Source organism: Cherax quadricarinatus, unplaced genomic scaffold, assembly GCF_038502225.1.
Source record: "Cherax quadricarinatus isolate ZL_2023a unplaced genomic scaffold, ASM3850222v1 Contig658, whole genome shotgun sequence".
Taxonomy (NCBI): domain Eukaryota; kingdom Metazoa; phylum Arthropoda; class Malacostraca; order Decapoda; family Parastacidae; genus Cherax; species Cherax quadricarinatus.
The window spans coordinates 76,135-88,394 of NW_027195684.1; the positions used below are offsets into that span (position 1 = coordinate 76,135).

Sequence of the window (12,260 nt, forward strand, 5' to 3'; positions counted from 1 at the left end):
TTAGATTATCTTTTATGTTACAAGCACTGCACATATTTTGAAATTTTATTCATGTTAAATTTATCTAATTTATTTTTCAGTTATGGTTTGGGATGATCTGAAAAAGAAGCACGTCATCGAGTTAGAGTTTGCCTCTGAAGTTCGTGGTGTCAGATTACGGCGTGATCGTATAGTCGTCATCTTAGACACCATGATCAAGGTTTACACGTTTACATCTAACCCTCAGCAGCTTCATGTATTTGACACAGCAAGTAACCCTAAAGGTAAACTTACTGCATGCGAGGAAAACCTCAAGTATTTCTATACCCATACTACAAGCATTGTGAGGCATGCTTTTTTCTTGTCCGTTCTCTTCCTAAATGAGAGCATTGAATAATCACTTTATCTTACATTTACTATTGGAATGATCTTAAACATAGTATGCTTGTTATAGTCAGTTGTTTATATATAAACTGTAGATGGACATGTATCATTATTGTACTGTACTTGTGAATTCACTAAGTAATTACAGATAATGACAGTCATTGCACATTTGGGGTATGCATGTCAATTCATTGCTTAATACCAAATTAAATGACACAAGTGTCTTATCCTTATCCAGTCACATGTGTGTGGTTATGATTCACCAAAGATTGGAATAAGTATAAAAAAGGATTTTTAAATAATGCATTGTGAAAAATATTTATGAATATCTTTAATTTGGTATAAGCTATAATAAACAAATATTCTACAAAATGTAAGAATGCTTATGTTTTACCAATAACTTATTAAACAGAATTTGTAAAACGAAATAGGACAGTTTTATTGCATATAAGTGCTATGATGATTTATAATTGGAAGTCATATTTTTCCAGGGTTGTGTGTGCTATGCCCCAATAGTAACAATTCACTACTAGCCTTCCCTGGGCCCCGTGCTGGTCATGTACTCATCATTGATCTTGCTGACACGGAAAAATCTCCACAGGATATTCTTGCTCATGACTCAACTCTTAGTTGTATAGGTGAGACTTCCTTATACCTAGGATGTTCCTCAGTACCTTGTATTGTTCATGCTTCTCTTATGTATTCATCTTCTGTAAGATTCATGGTTATTTTCTACCTTCTACTATATCTTTTTTCATCTGTACTCATTACTTACTATGTAGTAGGTTGGTAGACAGCATCCGCCCCGGGAGGTACTACCGTCCTGCCAAGTGAGTGTAAAACGGAAGCCTGTAATTGTTTTACATGATGGTAGGATTGCTGGTGTCTTTTTTCTGTCTCATAAACATGCAAGATTTCAGGTACATCTTGCTACTTCTACTTACACTTAGGTCATACTACACATACATGTACAAGCATATATATACATACCCCTCTGAGTTTTCTTCTATTTTCTTTCTAGTTCTTGTTCTTGTTTATTTCCTTTTATCTCCATGGGAAAGTGGAACAGGATTCTTCCTCCGTAAGCCATGTATGTCATAAGAGGCAACTAGAATGCTGGGAGCAAGGGGTTAGTAACCCCTTCTCCTGTATATATTATTACTAAATTTGAAAGGAGAAACTTTTGTTTTTTCTTTTGGGCCACCCCACCTTGGTGGGATACGGCTGGTATGTTGAAAGAAGAAAAACTCATTACTTAACGATGCTTTATCAAAACAAACCCAATCCCACATTATTTTATGAAGGTGTGGAGATAATTTAGTAATTGGTTGGTAGACAACCAATTTGATCTCCTTTTGGTCTCATTTGATAGAATGGAAGATCTATTACAGAAATAGATATGATTTTGATTGCTTTCATGATGAAAAGGACCTTGAAATTGAGTTCAAAGTAGTGGACATGTTCGATTTTTGCCGATGTTCAATGAACTTTGTGTAATTCAAGTTGGTTAATTTTATTAAGTGTATTCTAACCTAACCACTCTGTAATCCAGCAAACTCAGTAATCCGGCACACTAAAGGTCCCAATGATGCCGGATTTGTGATGGAGGACCTGTAACCAGTTTCCCTGAATCCCTTCACTAAATATTACCGTGCTCACACTCCAACAGCTCATCAAGTCCCAGAAACCATTCGTCTCCATTTACTCCTATCTAACACGCTCACACACACTTGCTGGAAGTCCAAGCCCCTCGCCTACAAAACTACCTCTCCCTCCAACCTTTTCAAGGACAACCCCTACCCCTCCTTCCTTCCTCTACAGATTTATATGCTCTCCAATTCATTTTACTTCGATCCATTCTCTCTAAATGACCAAACCACCTCAACAACCCCTCGTCAGCTCTCTGACTAACACTTTTAGTAACTCCATGCCTCCCCCTAATTTCCACACTCCAGATTTTCTGCATAATATTTACACCACACTTTGGCCTTAGACAGGACATCTCTGCTGCCTCCAGCTGCCTCCTTGCTGCAGCATTTACAACCCAAGCTTCACACCCATATTAGAGTGTTGGTACCACTATACTTTCATACATTCCCTTCTTTGCCTCCATAGATAATGTTTTTTTGTCTCCACAGATGCCTCAATGCACCACTCACTTTTTTTTCTTCAGTTCTGTGGTTAACCTCATCCTTCATAAACCCATCTGCTGACAAGTCAATTCCCAAATATCTGAAAACATTCACTTCTTCCATACTCCCTCTCTCCAATGTGATATCCAATTTTTCTGTATCTAAATCATTTGATACCCTCATCACCTTAGTCTTATATATGTTCACTTTCAACTTTCTACCTTTACACACCCTCCCAAACTCGTCTACTAACCTTTGCAACTTTTCTTTAGAATCTCCCATAAGCACAGTATCATCGGCAAAAAGTAACTGTATCAACTCCCATTTTGTACTTGATTCCCCATAATTTAATCTCACTCCTCTCCCCAACACCCTAGCATTTACTTTTGCAGTATTTTTCATTGTTTTAAATGACTGCTCAATGATTCTTAGTGGGGTCAGTGCTTTCCATGAATATAATATTAATTTAAATTTCTTAATTACGAATTACTATTTAATGAAGCTACTGACTGGTCGTAATTTGTAAAAATGTTTATTCAGTGGAACCTCAGTTTTTGTACACCCGAGTTTGTATGTAAAACTATAGTTATTCTCTATAAAATATATTTTTTGTTAATATTTCCTGTAAAAAATAATCTAAATTCAATTAATCTGTTTTAGACACCCAAAAATATTAACAAAAAATACATTTATAGATAATAACTATAGTTTTACATACACACTAGGGCATACGAAAACCGAGGTTCCACTGTATTTTCATTCTATTGTTAACATCCACATATTTTTCTAAATTTTAAGTTGATAAATTCATATGTCCATGATTTAAAAAAAAGTTATGCTAAAAACTTGTCTCCTGCTATTAGCTGCTTTTCTAAGTCCTATATTGTTAACACTCTAACCAATATTGAACAGTTGAACAGCTTTATCTTGCCATTTTGATGTAAACCAATGTGTAAACTGGTGTGCCTTCAAGGAGTGGCATTTTAATTATTGGAGAAGAATGGAGCAGAATTGCAGACTGCGCTGGGAAAGAAGAGTTCCAGAAATGTTTATAGATGTGTCAGAGGCTCTGGGATCAGTGTTTAGCCTCCCAAGGAGAGTACTTTGAGGGAGACAACTTCAACTAGGTGATTAGGTAAACCTATAGTTTTTTCCACAGCAGACCAGGAACTTTATGATAGGCCCTCATATTTAGTACTTTGACTCATTCCCAGTAATTCAAATGCTTTATTGGCTCTTTGTGGGCCATAAACGATCTCTGTATCTGTTCCAGCTCTGATATCTCTTCTGCTCTGAAAGGAACTATGAGCACTGAACAAGACTGTTAAGTAAGAGAGCACAAGTAATTTGAAAAGTGTCACCATTAGCACTATTTCCCTTGTTTTGAAAGTTCTCAATATCCACACTGTTTTCCTGTCTTTTGTAATATTGGCTTCATAGTGTTATTAGTAAGAAATGTCAGCTGACAGTATTACACCCAGATCTTTCACATTTTTCTTTTGTTCTGTTTTGTGATCTTTTTACATTTTCTCTCTTGAATTCTTAATTCTTTCCATATCTAAGTAGTTGGAATTGATCTTCCCGCAATTTTTTCATGTGCTTATTGAAGTGATTTTCATGCTTATTTTGGTATCAGGCGAGTATTTTTTTTTTTTATCTATGTCCACTATGATGATGAGAAGCAGTTTATAAAGGCGCCAGGATCTTGCCTTGGGGTACCAAGCTTTTGATTTGAGTAATGCTAAATTTTGCTCAGTTTACTGCTACTCTTTGTGCTCTGTTTGTCTGAAAATTTAAAATCCATTTTCCTACTTTCCCCATTATATCTGATGCCCTCAGTTTATGTGCAATCACTCCATGATCACATTTATCGAATGTCTTTGTGAAATCCTTTTAGACTGCATCTGCATTTTAGTTTTCTTCCAACACCTCCATAATTCTGTCATAGTGGTTTAGTAGCTGTAACAAACAAGATCTTCCTGCTCTAAATCCATACTGGTTTAGATTGTGTAGCTTATGGTGTTCCATAAAGTTTATAGTTTGATGTCTCATCATCGTTCCAGAGACTTTTGTAATGTGCAATGTTAGGGCTACTGGTCTGTAATTTTTGGCTAGTGCTCTACTGCCTCTTGTATATACAGGAGCTGTACCTGTACTCTTTAGGCCTTTTGAGATTTTGCCTATATCTAAACTCTTCTTTCGAAGGATATCGAGTGCTTGTTCTAGTGGTATTTTGTGCTTCTTTATAAATGAAAAATTCCATGAATGAATTTGGTCCAGGTGCTGCATGAGTGGGCATGTTTTCCATTTCTTTTTTAATTCTTCAGGATTTGTACTTATATTAATTTTGTTGTGCATCGGACAAATTATTTCACATGTGTAATAGTTAGTCTGTTGAATAGAATCTGTTCATAAATTTTATTTTAAACATTTTTCTAATTCTTAGACTCCCAAAAGTGTGTTAAAGATGGAACCTAAGATATTTTGAGAAGATACTATATATTTTGACCCTACTGCTAAGTGTAAGCAAAGGTTGTACTATAATGGCAATGGATCATCAATATATGAAAGTTTTTCATTGTTTTCAGCTCTCAACCTCCCAGGAACAAGATTGGCAACAGCCTCAGAAAAAGGAACATTGATCAGAATCTTCGACACTGCTACAGGCACCCAGTTGAATGAACTCCGTAGAGGGGCCAATGCAGCAACTATATATTGGTATGTGTATCTTGAATTCAAGCTCTCTGAAGGAAGGGTAGGGAGGTTGCATTTCATAGGGCCATTTGAATTATGATGTCTGCACTTGTGGCAAGACAGCTATTGCAGTGTTGAATGCGTTTCCTTTTATGAGTCCATATACCTGGTTAGAGACAGCCAGTGTATTATAAAAGATGGTGTATCCTTAATATATTTAAAACAGAGTAGCTGAAACAAATATAAATTAAAGTTGAGTATCTTCTTCTAAATTTAGAGAGGCTGGAGAAAAATAGGATGGCTTGGAGGGTGTGTAAATCTGTAGTGGAGGGAAGGCAGGGTGAGGGTCATCTTAGGAAAGGTTAGAGGAAGGGGGTAAAGAAGGTTTTGCATGTGAGCATGTTAGATAGGAGTGAGTAGAGGCAAGTAGTTTTTACGACTTGACATGCTGTTGGAATGTGAGCAGGGTAACATTTAGGAAGAAAGTCAGGGAAACCAGTTAGCCTGACTTGAGTACAGTAGGGCCCTGCTTTACAACATTTCGCCTTATGGTGTTCCGCTAATACGGCAATTTCGGATTGACCAAAACTTGCTATATGGGTCCCAATCTTTCTAATACAGCGCACCCCACCCAGTTTGTTTACATTCTTCATGAGCACGTCTCTCTATTGTGTCTGGAATTCCCCCCCCCAACAAGTCGGTCGTCTCCCACCGAGGCAGAGTGACCAAAAAGAAAGAAAATTCCCAAAGAGAAAATACTTTCATCATTCAACACTTTCACTTCACTAGTACATAATCACTGTTTTTGTAGAGGTGCCCAGATACACGAGTTTTGAAGCATATATAAAGATATATAACATCTCCCTCCAAATTGCCAATATGCCAATATCCCAAACCCTTCCTTTAACCCTTTCAGGGTTTCGGACGTACTAGTACGGCTTACGCACCAGGGTTTTTGACATACTAGAACGCCTAAATTCTAGCGCCCTCAAATCTACTGAGAGAAAGCTGGTAGGCCTACATATGAAAGAATGGGTCTATGTGGTCAGTGTGCGCAGTATAAAAAAAATCCTGCAGCACACAGAGCGTACTGAGAAAAAAAAAAACTTACGACCGTGTTTTTGGATTAAAACAGCGACTTTGCACTGTATTTTCACATGGTATTTATTGTTGTATTCTAGTTTTCCTGGTCTCATTTTATAGAATGGAAGACATATTACAGAAATTGAGATGATTTTTGACTGGTTTTACAATGAAAAGTACCTTGAAATTGAGCTCAAAGTAGCAGAAATGTTCAATTTTTACCAAAGTTCAAAAGTAAACAAATCATGCTACATGTCCAATACACGTCAACTGGTGAGTCTAATATTCTTTCACAAGTGCGCTCATATTATTTATACAGTGGAACCTCAAATATCGAACTTTCTTCAGTCCAGAAGGCTGTTCGAGTGCCTTTACCGAATGAATTTATTCCCATCAGGAATAATGTAAATTAGATTAGTCCATTTCAGACCCTCAAAAATACGCTTATAAAAGCACTTACAAAAATACACTTACATAGTTGGTTGTGTTGGGAGCAGTTCGATTTTTGAGGTTCCACTGTACCATTTCTACACTAATGCAGTAGTCTGCGTAACAGTAAATCTTCTATTTTTTGTGAGAATGAAAATTCAAAGTGGAAAGCAAAACAATGTAAGAGGGGCATGGGGACGTGACTGATGAACAGAGGAAATGTTATTTTAGTGCCAGGAATATCTTTCTTGTTTATTCTGGACCTTATTCGGAAATTAGCATCTTTTGAAATTTGTGTGAAATTGGCAAAATTGCTAAATTTTTACCACTTTATTGGATAGTTGAAATCGTTAAATGGGTGGTTTCTTGTACTTATTCGATAGAAAAAATGAAGTTCTAGTGAAATAGTTATGATTTTTGTCAACTAGTACAGTGGACCCCCGGTTCGCGATGCCATCGGTATCCGATAAATCCGGTATTCGATGCATTTTAACGCAAAAATTTTGCCTCGGTTCCCGTTGAAAAACCCGGTATACGATTTGTCCAGTGCCAGTGTGCCAGTGTTTACAAGCCAGCCAGTGTGCTCGCATCTAAGGATACATTCAGTACATTCCATATTATCAGTGTTTTTGGTGCTTGTTTCTGCAAAATAGGTCACCATGAGCCCCAAGAAAGCTTCTAGTGCCAACCCTTCGAGAAAAAGGGTGCTAATGACTATTGAAATGAAGAAAGAGATAATTGCAAAGTACGAAAGTGGAGTGCGTGTGTCGGAGCTGGCCAGGTTGTATACAAAACCCCAATCAACCATCTCTACTATAGTAACCAGGAAAACGGCAACCAAGGAAGCTGTTGTTGGAAAAGGTGCAACTGTGATTACAAATCAGCGACCGCAAGTGTTAGAAGATATTGAGAGACTGTTATTGGTATGGATAAATGAAAAACAGATAGCAGGAGATAGCATCTCTCAAGCGATCATTTGTGAAAAGGCTAGGCAAAAGGTGCAACTGTGATTACAAAACAGCGACCGCATGTGTTAGAAGATGTTGAGAGACTGTTATTGGTGTGGATAAATGAAAAACAGATAGCAGGAGATAGCATCTCTCAAGCGATCATTTGTGAAAAGGCTAGGCTGACGATTTGGTAAAGAAATTGCCTGCAACTAGTGGTGATGTGAGTGAATTTAAAGCCAGCAAAAGTTGGTTTGAAAGATTTAAGAATCGTAGTGGCATACATAGTGTGATTAGGCATGGTGAGGCTGCCAGTGACTCTCAGGCTGGTCCTAGTGGCATTAAAAGAAGAAGGGAAGTAACCATGGAAAAGGACTTGCTACCTCAAGTCCTCTTGGAAGGGGATTCCCCTTCTAAACAATAAGTTCGACACTCTCCCCTCCTCCCATCCCATCAATCATCACCAGATCTTCATTAAAGGTAAGTGTCATGTATTCTATTGTTAGTAGAGTACTACAAACTGTGCATGTCTTCTTCAGTTTGTGTGCATTAAACTTAATATTTCATGTGGTAAAAAAAAAATTTTTTTCATACTTTTGGGTGTCTTGCACGGAATAATTTGATTTCCGTTATTTCTTATGGGGAAAATTGATTCGCTTTTCGATAATTTTGGTTTATGATGAGCTCTCAGGAACGGATTAATATCGCAAACCGGGGGTCCACTGTACACTGGAATTGGCCGAAAATAGGGCTCAAAGTGGGCAAAATCACCAATGTGTAAACATTGTCGAGACCGCTAACTTTGCGAGAGCATAATTCCGTAAGTTTTCCATCAAATTTCATACTTTTGGTGTCGTTATGATCGGGAAAAGATTCTCTACCTTTTCATAATTTTTTTTTTTTTTAATTAGGCAACCCTGAGAACAAAGTCTCGGAGAGGGCATGGCTACCCTGAAAGGGTTAAAGTGCAGGCATTGTACTTCCCATTTCCAGTACTCAAGTCCGGCTATATAAAAATGACTGGTTTCCCTGAATTTTTTTTTTTTTTTTTCAACAAGTCGGCCGTCTCCCCCCGAGGCAGGGTGACCCAAAAAAGAAAGAAAATCCCCAAAAAGAAAATACTTTCATCATCATTCAACACTTTCACCACACTCGCACATTATCACTGTTTTTGCAGAGGTGCTCAGAATACAACAGTTTAGAAGCATACACATATAAAGATACACAACATATCCCTCCAAACTGCCAATATCGAAAACCCCTCCTTTAAAGTGCAGGCATTGTACTTCCCACTTCCAGGACTCAAGTCCGACTATATGAAAATAACCGGTTTCCCTGAATCCCCTCACTAAATATTACCCTGCTCACACTCCAACAAATCGTCAGGTCCCAAGTACCATGCGTCTCCATTCACTCCTATCTAACACGCTCACGCACGCTTGCTGGAAGTCCAAGCCCCTTGCCCACAAAACCTCCTTTACCCCCTCTCTCCAACCCTTTCGAGGACGACCCCTACCCCGCCTTCCTTCCCCTATAGATTTATATGCTTTCCATGTCATTCTACTTTGATCCATTCTCTCTAAATGACCAAACCACCTCAACAACCCTTCTTCTGCCCTCTGACTAATACTTTTATTAACTCCACACCTTTTCCTAATTTCCACACTCCGAATTTTCTGCATAATATTTACACCACACATTGCCCTTAAACAGGACATCTCCACTGCCTCCAACCGTCTCCTCGCTGCTGCATTTACCACCCAAGCTTCACACCCATATAAAAGTGTTGGTACTACTATACTTTCATACATTCCCTTCTTTGCCTCCATAGATAACGTTTTTTGACTCCACATATACCTCAACGCACCACTCACCTTTTTTCCCTCATCAATTCTATGATTAACCTCATCCTTCACAAATCCAGCCGCCGACACGTCAACTCCCAAGTATCTGAAAACATTCACTTCTTCCATACTCCTCCTCCCCAGTTTGATATCCAATTTTTCTTTATCTAAATCATTTGACACCCTCATCACCTTACTCTTTTCTGTGTTCACTTTCAACTTTCTACCTTTACACACATTCCCAAACTCATCCACTAACCTTTGCAATTTTTCTTTAGAATCTCCCATAAGCACAGTATCATCAGCAAAAAGTAACTGTGTCAATTCCCATTTTGAATTTGATTCCCCAAAATTTAATCCCACCCCTCTCCCGAACACCCTAGCATTTACTTCCTTTACAACCCCTTCTATAAATATATTAAACAACCATGGTGACATTACACATCCCTGTCTAAGACCTACTTTTACCGGGAAGTAGTCTCCCTCTCTTCTACACACCCTAACCTGAGCCTCACTATCCTCATAAAAACTCTTTACAGCATTTAATAACTTACCACCTATTCCATATACTTGCAACATCTGCCACATTGCTCCTCTATCCACTCTATCATATGCCTTTTCTAAATCCATAAATGCAATAAAAACTTCCCTACCTTTATCTAAATACTGTTCACATATATGCTTCAATGTAAACACTTGATCTACACATCCCCTACCCACTCTGAACCCTCCTTGCTCATCCACAATCCTACATTCTGTCTTACCTCTAATTCTTTCAATTATAAACCCTACCGTACACTTTTCCTGGTATACTCAGTAAACTTATTCCTCTATAATTTTTAGTCTCTTTTGTCCCCTTTCCCTTTATATAAAGGGACTATACATGCTCTCCGCCAATCCCTAGGTACCTTCCCCTCTTTCATACATTTATTAAACAAAAGTACCAACCACTCCAACACTATATCCCCCCCTGCTTTTAACATTTCTGTCATGATCCCATCAGTTCCAGCTGCTTTACCCCCTTTCATTTTACGTAATGCCTCACGTACCTCCCCCACACTTACATTCTGCTCTTCTTCACTCCTAAAAGATGGTATACCTCCCTGACCAGTGCATGAAATTACTGCCTCTGTTTCTTCCTGAATCCCCTGAATCTCCCTGAATTTTTTTTTTTTTTTCAACAAGTCGGCCATCTCCCACCAAGGCAGGGTGACCCAAAAAAGAAAGAAAATCCCCAAAAAGAAAATACTTTCATAATCATTCAACACTTTCACCACACTCGCACATTATCACTGTTTTTGCAGAGGTGCTCAGAATACAACAGTTTAGAAGCATACACATATAAAGATACACAACATCTCCCTGAATCCCTTCACTAAATATTACCCTGCTCACACTCCAGGTCCTAAAAACCATTCGTCTCCATTCACTCCTATCTAACACGCTAACACGCACTTGCTGGAAGTCCAAGCCCCTTGCCCACACCTCCTTTACCCCCTCCTTCCAACCGTTTCGAGGATGACCCCTACCCCGCCTTCCTTTCCCTACAGATTCATATGCTCTCCATGTCATTCTACTTTGATCCAGTCTCTCTAAGTGACCAAACCACCTCAACAACCCCTCTTCAGCCCTTTGACTAATACTTTTATTAACTCCACACCTTGTCCTAATTTCCACACTCCAAATTTTCTGCATAATATTTACACCACATGTCTCCACAGATGCCTCAACACACCACTCACCTTTTTTCCCTCATCAATTCTATGGTTAACCTCATCATTCATAAACCATTCCGCTGACACATCAACTCCCAAATATCTGAAAACATTCACTTCTTCAATACTCCCTCTCTCCAATATGATATCCAGTTTTTCTTTATCTAAATCATTTGATACTCTCATCACCTTACTCTTATCTATGTGCAGGCACACATTAAAATCACAAAGTATCTCTCTGCTCTTTTTTTTTTTTTTTTTTTTCAACAAGTCGGCCGTCTCCCACCGAGGCAGGGTGACCCAAAAAAGAAAGAAAATCCCCAAAAAGAAAATACTTTCATCATCATTCAACACTTTCACCACACTCACACATTATCACTGTTTTTGCAGAGGTGCTCAGAATACAACAGTTTAGAAGCATACACATATAAAGATACACAACATATCCCTCCAAACTGCCATATAATAAACTCTTGAGTGCATTAAATGCTGTATATTATGTTGATACAGTTGACTCTCGACCAACAGCTTTAATCCGTTCCAGAGAGCTAGCCTTTAGTCGAATTAGCTTTTAGTCGAATTAATTTACCCCGTAAGAAATAATGGAAATAGAATTAATCCATTCCAGACACCCAAAAGTATTAAACAGAATAATTTTTTTTACATGAAATATACATTTCCCCACACAGAAACGAATGGTACATGAAAAATAAACAATAATTAAATGCCACTTACCTTTATTGTGGAGTTGATGAGTGATGTGCCAGCAGCAGGGGAGATTTAGGTTTTCTGCTGTTTGGAAGTGGAATCCCCTTCCATAAAGACTTCAGGTACCAAGTCCTTTGGTGGGGTTACCTCCCTTCTTGGTTTTTTAATGCCACTAGGACCAGCTTGAGAGTCACTGGACCCCTGTCGCACAAAATATCTGTCCAGAGAGCTCTGTTTCTCACGTGCCCTTAGGATTTCCCTAAAATGGGACACGAGTGTCATTGTACATGTTGCCAATACGGCTTGCAACAGCTGTGACAGGATAAAATTCATCCATAAGTGCTT

At 38.4% G+C, this 12,260-nt stretch overlaps 1 protein-coding gene across 1 annotated transcript in view; it reads left to right on the forward strand.

Annotated features, from left to right (window-relative positions):
- The window catches only part of LOC128690528 (WD repeat domain phosphoinositide-interacting protein 3), a 50,438-nt gene that overhangs the window by 19,511 nt on the left and 18,667 nt on the right, over nucleotides 1-12,260 (forward strand). The window contains exons 3-5 of the mRNA XM_053779209.2: nucleotides 81-263; nucleotides 855-1,001; nucleotides 5,084-5,213. Coding sequence (XP_053635184.1) covers nucleotides 81-263; nucleotides 855-1,001; nucleotides 5,084-5,213 — 460 coding nt within the window. The remainder of the gene's footprint in view (nucleotides 1-80; nucleotides 264-854; nucleotides 1,002-5,083; nucleotides 5,214-12,260) is intronic.